Source organism: Galeopterus variegatus, unplaced genomic scaffold, assembly GCF_000696425.1.
Source record: "Galeopterus variegatus unplaced genomic scaffold, G_variegatus-3.0.2 Scaffold299, whole genome shotgun sequence".
Lineage (NCBI taxonomy): Eukaryota > Metazoa > Chordata > Mammalia > Dermoptera > Cynocephalidae > Galeopterus > Galeopterus variegatus.
In genome coordinates, this window is record NW_007726410.1 from 693,056 (window position 1) to 705,688 (window position 12,633).

At 33.9% G+C, this 12,633-nt stretch overlaps 1 protein-coding gene across 1 annotated transcript in view; it reads right to left on the bottom strand.

The window, feature by feature from the left end:
- Positions 1–12,633, bottom strand: part of G2E3 (G2/M-phase specific E3 ubiquitin protein ligase) — a 64,837-nt gene that overhangs the window by 18,490 nt on the left and 33,714 nt on the right. The window contains exons 11-13 of the mRNA XM_008567156.1: positions 9,904–10,211; positions 7,714–7,895; positions 3,871–4,043 (exon numbers count right to left, since the gene is read on the bottom strand). Of these exons, the coding sequence (XP_008565378.1) occupies positions 3,871–4,043; positions 7,714–7,895; positions 9,904–10,211 (663 nt within the window). The remainder of the gene's footprint in view (positions 1–3,870; positions 4,044–7,713; positions 7,896–9,903; positions 10,212–12,633) is intronic.

Consider the following 12,633-nt stretch of genomic DNA (forward strand, 5'->3'; position numbering starts at 1 on the left):
TTTATAGTGTTTCTGTGTATACTCTTTGTATAGATTTTTTTAAAAATGAGTCAGCTGGTATCAACATTTTACCAGTTCACACAAAGTATAGAAACCTTATCTCCCTTTAAGTCCCTTACCATTCCGTTAATAACGGAATTTCCTAAATATTTCTTCTATTGTAAACCACCTAGACAATGCTATCTATAATTTTTATCTCAATCATCAAACATAATTTAGAAAACACAAGATAAGGAAATATTTTTATTCTTTTCATTGTTTTTTCTTCATTCCAAGATTCCATCTTAAAAAATTTGTTTTCTGCTTCACACCATCCTGTAGACATTCTCTTAGTGTATGTCTGTTAGCAAAAAATTCTTAGTTTTCCTTCACATAAATATGTCTACAGTTCCTCTTCACTCTGTTGTGTTATTCCTTGGGTCTTGAGGTCCCTAGCCAGTTTGCCTTCATCTCTACACCTTTCAAACTCTTATGTTTGTTTTATATATGATGTTCAGTTTTTAAAATTGTATTTAGCAGAAGGAATAGAAAGAAGTGTGTCCACCCACCTTATCTGGAACCAGAAGTCCACGATCATATTTCAACTTAGAAATACTATTTGATTTATTTCACACTTTAGGTTTTTTCAATTCCTTTTAAAAGTCTTTTCAATCTTTGTAATAATACTTTCTTGTCTCATTCAGTTTGCTCTGTTAAATCCTTGGTTTGCTATTCCTCCCAATTCTTACTTTCTTTAATAGTTGTATATTTTGTCTTTTTGGGGGAACTTCCATTTGTGAGGACTGCTTTATCTTTAGCATTCCTGTTAGGCTGTAGAAATTTCCCCACACAGCTGCCATGTATTTGCTTTTGCCTGGCATTCTACAAGTATTATAAATCCTAATGCCAATCACTTTGTTTATTTCTCTGCTTCAGACTGGGGTCCATATAGAATTCCAAGAACAAGTTGGGGCAAGATGAAGGTTTTGACATTTTTACATGATGACTAGGGCATTTTGGCTTTGATTTCCTTGTTATTTCTGACAACTGCAGGGCTCTTTTCTTATAAGCTCAGATACATATTATGCTACATAATATTTTATCTTTTACCTAAAGAGTGGGATTACTTTTAAACTTCTATTCTCTTGCTACTTCATTTTGATANCTTTTACCTAAAGAGTGGGATTACTTTTAAACTTCTATTCTCTTGCTACTTCATTTTGATATGCCTAACTCCTATTTATTATTCAGGTTTTAATTTAAACACTGCTTATATAGGAAAGCCTGACCATTTGTATAGGAAACACCACTTATATAGGAAAGTGTGACCTTTAGACTATTCATATCTATAAAAACAAACAAAAAAACAAAAAAAAGAAATGAAGAACAATGAATCCTCTCTCTTAGCAATAAGAAAAATCCATCTGTAGAGATGAATTACTTGGGAGAAAAATATTGCGTACTTCTATCCCGTTAAGAGATACATTTCAAATAAATTTTCAAATAACTATATCTAAACTCATATATTCACATTTTGAATTATTTTGTGCACTAATCACTATTTCAAATAGTAATTCTATCCATAAGAAAAATGTGTTACTTGTAGAGTCTTACATTTAAAAGAGTTATGTAACAGTGTTATTTTACATTGTAATATTAAAAATATATTGGAAATCACATCTTTTGCAACTATTTAAGATTATGATCTTCTATTATGTTTTAACTCAGAAGAGTACCAGGAACAACCCAAATGTCCATTAACAAGGAACTGTTTGAAAAACAGTGATATATTTAAACAATGGTGTTCTGTATAGCTCTAAAAAGAAATAAGAAATATGTCTATTTACTACCATGGAGTGAACTCCAGAATATATTGTCAAGTGAAATATGAACAGAAAAAATGATTAATGATGTTACTATTTATCCAATAAAAGAAATGAATGCATATATATACACACACATATATTTATCTGCTATTATTAAAAAGAAAAACAAATAATGGAAGGATAAACCATGTCAAAATGGTTGCTTCATAAGGGGATACAGAAGGTGGAGATGATAAAGATGAAAGCTATACTTCTTTGAATATACTTTGTATCACAGAGCTAAATTTTTTCAATACACTTTTATTAGTAGATTTGACTTTGGAAATATATAATTTTAAAATAAAATCAAATTTTAATAAAAATCACTAAAAATAAAAAACTAAAACTGAAAATGGAAACAAAATTTATACCCAGCTAATAGCATAACGACACAGTGAATAATAACTTCCAAGAGACTTACAAGCACAGTAATTTGACTTTACAGCCCTAGAACAAAGAGAAAAATAATTTTAACCTGTTTTCAGCAATATTATATTTGTTATTGGTGATAGTGTTAAATAGTGTTAATATTGTTATTCTGAGACTACTGCTTATGAAAAATGGAAAAAATCAATTGAACAATTACTTCATACTCTTAATTCTCCAATGTCGTTGGCTGGGATTCTCAACAAGAGACAAATAAAAAGTTACGTAAAAATCATGTAGTAGCAAATCTGAATTAGAAGTATCATTATAAACTCATGATGTATTTTATCTTAAAAAAAAAAACCAACCAAAACAACAAAAAAATACCCCTATATTTTCTGGTTTTGGTCCACTGAGGAGGCCTGGATACAGTGGCCAACCTAGCAAAAATGAGCATCCCTAGCATCCAGACTGAGGTTTTGAAATACCACTACCCACTAAAAGAAACAAAGGTTCCTTAGACTAGATTATACAAAATGATTTTGAAACAACTTGTTCCATACCATATACCAAGAAAGCTATGAAAGACCATTAAGGGTCACATCAAAAGAACTCAAAAGAAACAACATAAAAAGGCTTACACTGGCCAAAGATAAGACAACATGAACTTTAGAAAGAATAATAATTTTTGGGCCGGCCCGGTGGTGCACTGCTACAGTGTGCCGCTTGGGAGTGCGGCGGTGCTCCCGCCGAGGGTTCGGATCCCACATACAGACTGGCGGCTCACTGGCTGAGCGAGGTGCGGGCACAACACCGAGGGTTGCGATCCCGTTGCCGGTCCCGGTCCGGTACGGGCGCGACACTGAGGGTTGTGATCCGTTGCCGGTCACGAAAAAAGACAGAAAGGTAAAAAAAAAAAAAGAAAGAATAATAATTTTTTAAAAATGAATTGACTGGCCAGCTGCCAAAAAAAGGGGGGGAAAAAAAAAAAAACTGATCCCTTTTGAGATGATATGATATCTAGTATTTGCTTATACATAATATTGGAGTCAACAAGAAAAGTAGGGTATAGATGAACAAGATTGGCCACAGGTTGTTAATTGTGAGATGTGGGTGGTGATTGCAAAAGCTTTCATATATATTTGATATTTTCCATTATTAAAAATTGGAAGATTATGATGAGATACTTAAGTTGCCAAACTTAAGGTTATTGGAAGAAAAAGTTAGAAGACCAGTGTTCTGAACTAAAGAAGAGCAAGAATTGCATTTACCTTGTTAATCAAAGGATGGTCAGTACCTGAATTACCCAGCAGACAACAAGCACTCAATAAATAGTTATTATATAAAAGAGGAGAGATGGAATAGTTGGCTCATGAGGTAAGAGTTTTTAAAATAATTTTTCATTTGGAAAAATAATTATAAATTGAAGTAATGATTATTTTTCCTATCAAAGCATCATACATTTACATGATTTTATACAGAATGATCAGAACAGTAATCATCCTTAAGAGGTTAATTTTAAAACATTATTTTTACATAGCATTTAAATTTTTCCCTAAGATAAACATTTACAATTATTACCAAATATACCTCACAGTACAAGACAATAACCACTTGAAACATGTAATTTGAGACAATCTTTTACATATAATCTACTTACCTTTCAAAGGGTGCTTGGACTCTCTTAATTACATGGTAGACAAGTATGTCTTTGGTCAACATATATTTATCACTTAATGTCGTTATAAGTCTCAGACATCCAATAAGCTCTAGGTAGTTATAGCATTCATTTATTACTGAGGTTAAGTCAGCCATATTTGTTGCAGTATTTATCTGTAACGAAGGAGAAAATACATTCACTTTACCCATTTACTTGTGAGTTTCATTTACATTTCAAATGACACATTAGTTTATACTTGATTTTTTAGTACATCAGGGTAGAGTGAAAGTATACCAAGAAACATTTTTCTAGAAAAAATGTCTGACAATCCAGTTCAATAAATATGTATTTCTGTCTTCAAGAGAACTAGAATACAATGTCACTTTAATATAGGAAACTACTTATATAAAAAGAAATAATTGACATAGAAAAGTTATACAGCACTAGAGAGGCATTGAGGGGTTTCAAGAAAGCAAAGAATGTCAGCTGAAACTGAAAAGATGGATAGAATTTTGTCAAAAGAGTATTTCGAGGAACAGCATAAACAATGAAATACTTGACCATATATATATGTGCTAGACACTTTCATACACTTTTTTCTTAAACATAGGTACAGAGGGAGAAAGAAAAATAAGAAGTTGGGCTGGCCCGGTGGCACACTGGATAGTGCGCCGCTTGGGAAGCGCGGCGGCGCTCCCGCCCGAGGGTTCGGATCCCACATACAGACCGGTTCCTGCTCACTGGCTGAGCGAGGCGCGGGGGCAACTCCGAGGGCTGCGATCCCGTTGCCGGTCCCGGTCCGGTACGGAAGCGCGGCGGCGCTCCCGCCCGAGGGTTCGGATCCCACATACAGACCGGTTCCCGCTCACTGGCTGAGCGAGGCGCGGGGGCAACACCGAGGGCTGCGATCCCGTTGCCGGTCCTGGTCCGGTACGGGGGGCGACACTGAGAGTTGCGATCCGTTGCCGGACACGGAAAAAGACAAAAAAAGAAAAAAAGAAAAATAAGAAGCAATCAGTAATCCATTAATGGAAAATCTGCTTGTTATTTCTTCTGTCAAAAACATTCTTCTCTCAGAGATTCACATTATTCCTTCTTTCATTTCAGATCTCTGCTGAAAACTCACAAGCTTTTACTGACTACTCTGTTCAAAAATACTACCTTTACATTCTGTCAGAGACTAATAGTTTGGTATATCTTTCTTCAACCTCCCAAACCTTCCACCCTGAGGTAGGTACATAGCCAAACTTTGCCTACAGTTAGGTGTGGTTATGTGACTAACATGTCCAATGGGATGAGAGCAAAAACAATAAATGTGACTTCCCTGCTCTCTATTCCCACTTTCTCCCTTAACAGTAAGCATGAACCATGTGGATGAAGACAATACCCTAAGTGACTGCACAACAATGAGAAGAAGGAGTCCAATTCCCTAGATGATATATATCAAAACTGTTACCTCTAAGATAGGGGCCATTTCTGTAAACAGCCAGATAGTATTTTATGCTTTATGAAAAATATGTTCTCTGTCGCAACTACTCAACTCTGCCATTGTAGTGTGGAAGCAGTCAGATGCCTGACAAATAGGTGTGGTTGTGCTCCAATAAAACCTTTTACAAAAAGAAGCTGTAGGCTAGGCTTGCTATAATTTGCCAACCCCAACTCTAAAATCTTAGTAGAGAGTGATAAGCATCTGCCTTTTCTGAGCTCCTGTCTTTTTGAGTCTATTTGTTACAGAAGCTTAGCATAAACCCTAATTTACATATACCCCAACCATTATGTATCTCCTTTTATTCTGTTGTACTTATCTTTATAATACATTTTACAATATGACAGTATATTATATTTATTTGTTTTATCTTCTATGTTCCTTCTAAAATATAAATTCCAAGAGGGTAGGGACTTTGGTTCACTAGTCTATCTTCAGTGATAAAACAGTACAGGGTAAATAGTATTTATTGAATAAATGAATGAACAAATACTGGATAGTAAGTATAGAAACTGGAGTAGATAAAGTCATGAAGAGAGCTGGAAGTCTTAAATGTCCTAATGAAGAGCTTAAACTTTGTTCATTAGGTAATGAGAAGCCACTGAGAATTCCTGAAGCAATATGGTCAAACCTCTACTTCTGGAAGAAATCACCCTGAATAAAAATATTAGAATAAAATCTTAATTGTCTAAGCCTAGATAGACAAAATTTGGGTTTTGTATGGTAGGCACACTAGAAATAAGATGGAAAGGCTAAAGATCAGCCACTCTTGGAGAGAGATGACCTGACATATAACTGGAAAAGGAGTATGGATGAATGAAAATGACTCCTTCTCCAGGATGGCTTGGAAACAAGAAATTTCTTGGAAAGAAAAGATGTGTGCGAGCGTGCATACACACACAAGTTCTCAGAAAAAAAATTAGTTTTGTCTTAAACATGTTGGGCTCAATCTGCTAGCAAGACCTAGATCTTATCTGCATACAAAAGTCTGGAGCCTCAAAAATATAGATCTGTGAATCATTCAGAAAGTTTATAGGTGAGAACAGTCACTCCAAAGAGTATAGGACTAAGAACACACTGAAAAATGACTAAGTTTCAGTAGTAAAAAGAAGAAGCATTAAAGACAGTAGTAGTCAAAAGTAGGAAGGAGTACAATATTAAAGAGTAGAGAGAAATTCTAAGAAGTGATAATTGCAGAAGTCAAAGAAGATGTAGAATTAGAGAAGAAAGACCTCTGAATGTACCAATTTAGATCTCTGGATACAAGCTATGAACTAGCTAACTTGGAATAGTGGTGGTGGCAACAGAAGCTTGATTACTAGAAGAAATGAACAGGAAATAGAAGTGAGGACAATGAAGTTGAAGTACATTTTTTGGTAAAGAAGACAAAAAAAAAAAAGAGTTAAAGGGTGAATTTAAAATATGATTTTAGGATGAGCAGTCTTGAGTCAAATAAGCTGAACTGTTATAACACGATATAGCAACTCACACTTCCATAGTGCCTACTTTGTGGTTTAGAAACTGAGGCTTTACAAGATTAACTAACATGCCCAAGGTCAAATAGCTTACAGCAATTATTAGAGTTGGCATTCAAACTAAAATCTCACTTCTGAGCCTATGCTTCTAATTATTAAACTATACTGCCTATTAATTGAGACAATGTATGGAGTATGCTTAAGTAGGAGGGAGCTTAAGGAGGAAAAGATAAATGGCTTCCATTGTCTCAATTAGTTTCTGATTCAGTAACTTGTAGGCATGATACTTATCTCATTGGACATTATGATAAATGCGTTTATACATGTGATATGTGTACTACAGGGTGCATTATAAGTGCTCAATTAATGGTAACTGTTTTTATGTGGAAGCATTCAGTTCCCCCACCGATTTCCATATGGAAGAAATTTAGCCCGTTCTTTCTCTCCACCTATCACTCATACCCACCCCCCATCCCCCGCCATAGGAGGATTTGTGAGCCAAAACCTTCCTGTCTTCAGATCCACCTGCCTGTAATAAAATACACTCATCTGCTCTCTAGCATGCAATAAGAAGCCTGCCTCATATTGTCTCTGGAAGGGTGGATAAACCCATGTTATTTCTGAGGAGTGTTAGCAAGCCATCTTGATCACAGATCAAACTGTGATCACATTATCCAACTGATTTTATCAACATTAAACCTGGCACTTTAATCTCCAGCTGTCAGACTTTTACTCCTGTCTCTTAAAATGGTTCTGCACTCTGCTGGTAAAAAGAAACATTATATGTTGACAACCCTTAAGTACTCCACAGAAGGCATTATTACTCTGTTAGAATATACCTAGAATGTAGTCTTCATTTTAATAAACAGGTACATTTCTTACCCTGATTATAATTTGTGCCACATCAAAGTCTGAAACATCGTCTAAAATTGGTTGGGTATTTCCTGGTCCATAAACAAGGCAGTTAAACAAGGTTTTAGAAAAGAAACCAGGTGAAGGACCACCATGAACCAAAGAAATGGCAAGCATTTTGCCAGCTTCATAGTAAAGATTCTCTTTCAGAGCTGTAAATACAGATGAAAATACATCGAATACACTTTCTTTTATTATTAATAACTATCATTCTAAATGAATACATATATAATAATTAAAACAATCCAAAAAAACCTAAGCAACAAATATAAAATAACAATTCTTAGAAACTACTATCATGCATAAAACATAGACCTCACCTAAAATTTACAAATATGTATTTTCCTGAATATAATAACCTATTGTAAAAAAAAAATTGTAAATACAGAAAATCTTAATAGAAAATGAAACGCCTAAAATCCTACCACCATAAAAACCACTGTAAATACTCTGGTGTATTTGTGTCTCTGTGTGTATATAAATACATCCATAAGTCATTGACTTCTGCTTTTTTCCACTTACTGTATTAAAGCTTTTTATTACATTATTCAAAATTACTCAAATCTACAGTTAATTAATGTGTTAAAACTAACTTAGAGATGCACTGCAATGCAAACCATCCCCTTACTACTGTCTATCATATTTGAGGGACATTTTCAACTATTTGAGATATGTTATAATCAACATCTATTTACAAATTATTGTTTATATATATTTGATTATTTGATTAGGATAGTTCCTACATATGGTATTAGTGGGTCAAAAGATATGAACATTTTTAAGGTTCTTAAGATATACAGCTAAATTATTTTCTAAAAGGGAACAAGTTTACTCCCAATATTTTCTATCTCACCATATCCTCAACAGCTTTAAATATTTTTAAAATTGTCATTTAAAATGTTTTTGCCATTTTGATGGGCCAAAAAGATATCTCATAAATTTCCCTTCATTTTTCCTATTAATTATTGAAAGCAATTTATTAATAAGTAACATTAATAATATCAGAACTTATTATTATTATTTATTTATTTATTTTTCCTTTTTGTCTTTTTTCATGACCGGCAACGGATCGCAACCCTCAGTGTCGCGCCCGTACCGGCCCGGGACCGGCAATGGGATCGCAACCCTCGGTGTTGCTCCCTGCACCTCGCTCAGCCAGTGAGTGGGAACCAGTCTGTATGTGGGATCCGAACCCTCGGTGGGAGCGCCGCCTCACCTCCCAAGCGGCGCACTGTAGCAGTGCGCCACCGGGCCGGCCCCATATCAGAACTTATTATAAGTCTCATCAATACACATTAAGCTGTATATTAGTAATCACATTTTACAGATGAAGAAACTGAGATGCAGAGAGGGTAAGTAATTAATCTAGGGATGTAAAACTACTGAAGTAGATGAATACAAACTAGAATTCAGATTTTGTGACTTACATTCATGTACTCTTCACTGCAGCTTTGGCTGCCTTGAGTCAACATTACTGATTATTCGGAAGATTTTTTTAAGGGAGTTTAGAATTAAACTGTGTACTGTATATAGTAAAAATGATGTGCTAAGCAATGGGAAGGAAGTCGTAGGGAAAATACAGGCGGAAATTCAAATGGAATGAAATAAATCTTCTCACTCACTTTCAAATTTCCTATTGCAGCAAAAGTGCTGTAAAAGCTCATAAAAAAGAATGCTAGAATTACCCACTGGCTTGAGATGCCAGTTTTAATCACATTAAGTCCTCACCAATAGTAAAGACAAAAAAGTATCATATACATAACTAAGTAAAAAGAAAATGCTTGCAAACAAAAGTACACGGAAAAATCTGTTACATGTGGACGAGAAAACTGTTATAAAAATCCTACGTTGTAAAGAAACATGCCAACTGAATACCAAATATACGAACAAGAAGAGTTCAAATAATTATGGAATCACTTTAAGAAGGATATTGCTATAAACAAAGTATAGATATTCTTAAATAAAAAAACGTTTCACCAAAAAATTTATTTTTAAAATACCATTCCCCACCCCTTTTCCTGTGATTCTATCAGCAGTTTAATAACAAAGTGAATTATATATTTAGACCACAGGTATTGAATATCAATTCTAACCATCTATCTATTTCTTGTTTTAACATATGCGATATTCAGTATGTACAGTAAGAAATAAAATAGTTACCTTGAGAATTTAGAGACAAGTTCTTTGACAAGGACCCTTCAAACAATGATGAGTTCTCAAGATGTTGCATTAAGAGACTTAGAAATTCTTGCCTTGATCCAGGATGCTCTTTTCCAAAATTATCATTTTCATTAACATATGCTACTTCAATTGTGTATGAAGGATTAAAATTTTGATCTCTGAATCCATCTAAGGCACTATTCCAGATATTGGCTTTGTTGATACATAATCTTATAGCTTTTTTTTTAATTTGGAATCCTAACTCTACCAGTATAGTTGATATATCTCTTCTAAACTTGCTGCCTTGCCTATAAAATATGAATTTAAACATAGAGGTAAGTACTTTAAAGTACTTTACGTGAAACAGCAGTTATACAGCCAATGAAAAAGTAGAGGAAAAAAAAGATTAAAAGGATATTCTTCCCCAACTTCCACCCAAAAGCAGAACAATGGCTGCTACTGGAGCCAAAAACAGTTATTTGATAAGCTTAATTTTAAATCGATTCCTCACCCCAATCTTCTACCAAATTAGATTTACAATGTTGATAAATGATTATGTCAAATACGAACAATTCAGCGAACTCAGGATTGAGTCAAAAACTCGAACTCTCACCTTCCTGGCTACTGGCTATAACATAAACTTGCTTAATTGTAGCTTATTTCATATTCACTACTTCCTTTAAAAAAAAAAAAAAAGCAAATGTAATCTCTGCTTACTATATGACAAAACTATGAGGGATTACACAATGTGTTTTATTTTTAATAATAAAGTTATAATCAACAGTAGAGCTAATATTATAAACAGAGTGCACAATCCCTTAAATAGTATCTTTTAGTCCAGACCAGTAATTCTCAAAGTGTCGTCAAAGACAAACAGCAGCAGAATAAAATGGGAACTTCTTAGGAATGCAAATTATTGAGCCCCACAGCTCACCTACAGAATCAGAACCTCTTGGCCATGAGGTCCAGCAATCTGGTGTTTTAACAATCCAGGTGATTGTACAGACTAGCTTAATCGCTCCCTACCTCAGTTTCTCCATCTGTAATTGGAATCAATGTACTCAAAATAATCTCCTTTTGGACAATACTTATTTATCATCTTTCTCTACCAAGTACAAATTTGTTCCATCCTGACATTACAGTGCTCCAGTGTGAGCCAGAGTGTACTTTTTCTTTTCTTTTTTTTACATGATCTTCTATTTATTAACTCAAACTGAAGAAAAACCAAAGTCCTCTGGAAGAAAGATACAATTGGCCCTCATACCTGACATAGCTGAAGATTTAATCAACCGCAGATCAAAAATAAAAATAAAAAATAACAATACAACAATAAAAATAACACAAATTTTAAAATACAGTGTAATAACTATTTACATAGCACTTACATTGAATTAGTTACTGTGAGTAATCTAGAGATGATCTAAAGTATACAGGATATATATATGTTATACGCAATATACCATTTTATAATGACTTGAGCATCTATGGATTTTTGGTGTGTGTGTGGGTGGGGCAGGGTGAGGTGTCTTGAACCAATCCCCCACAGACACCAAAAGAAGACTTGTTCTTCAGATATACACCTGCTAAGAGCAATCTGATTCCCTGCTCCTGCCTGGATCAGCGGCAATGCCGATGCTATTCTTCTAGAATTGACAGCATATTAAAGCAAGAGCAAGAAGTCAAGCTTCCTTGGTGTAACATCTTTGGAAACCTAAATATTAAAATTACTTTAAAATAATGTGAACATCTTTTTTGACACTAAAAGTATTTTTTTTTTCGTTAAATTTTTATTTTGTCAATATACACTGTATATGATTATTATGGCCCATCACCGACATACACTAAAAGTATTATAACAATTTTTATAACAGATTTTTCAGTAGAGTTAATACAAGGAGAATTTTATAACAGCACTTCTTTGGCCTGGCCGGTTAGCTCAGTTGGTTAGAGCACAGCCTTTATAACACCAAAATCACAGGTTTGGATCCCTGAACCGGCCAGCTGCCAAACAATAAAATAGCAATTCTTTACTTTTGAATAGTATTTAATATTCTACCTGTCTGCAAATCTACTTACCAAATATTTTCATGAAAACTATCTTTTCCATCTTCTACGTTTTTAAAGTTGAAAATATTTTTAACAAGAAAGTACTTCTTCATGCTTAACTATTACTATTACTTTTTTACCTTTTCCCTATTGGGTAAAGCAAGGTTCTAAAAACTTCACAAACTTAAAAGTCATAACTACAACTGAACAAATACCTGACACAGTATAAAGATGAAATTCCAGTCTTGTTTAAATGTTTATAAATGATTTCAAAAGTTACTTATTTTGCTATCTTATGGAAATATGAATTAATGTGATAATACTTATAAGAATGCCTTAAACTTCTAAAGGGAAGAGCTGACATTTAGATTTCTGACATTGACAGTAAATATATTAAGCAAACAATGATTTGAAACATCAAAAAATAAACCATCTCTAGATTAAACAGGATTCCAACCATTAAACAAAGTGACATGGTATGCTTGACAGTTTAATTTCCTTTCTTATTCTATAATCAAATGACATCTTAGGCACATTTTCCAGATCAGTGTTTTTTCAAACTACTTTTAAAATGACCCCTAACAAAAAATATATTTTACATCATGACTCAGAACACAATAAAATAACTAAAACAGATTTCACATACATTCTTTCTATATGCAATGCCATCTGATATTTTGTATT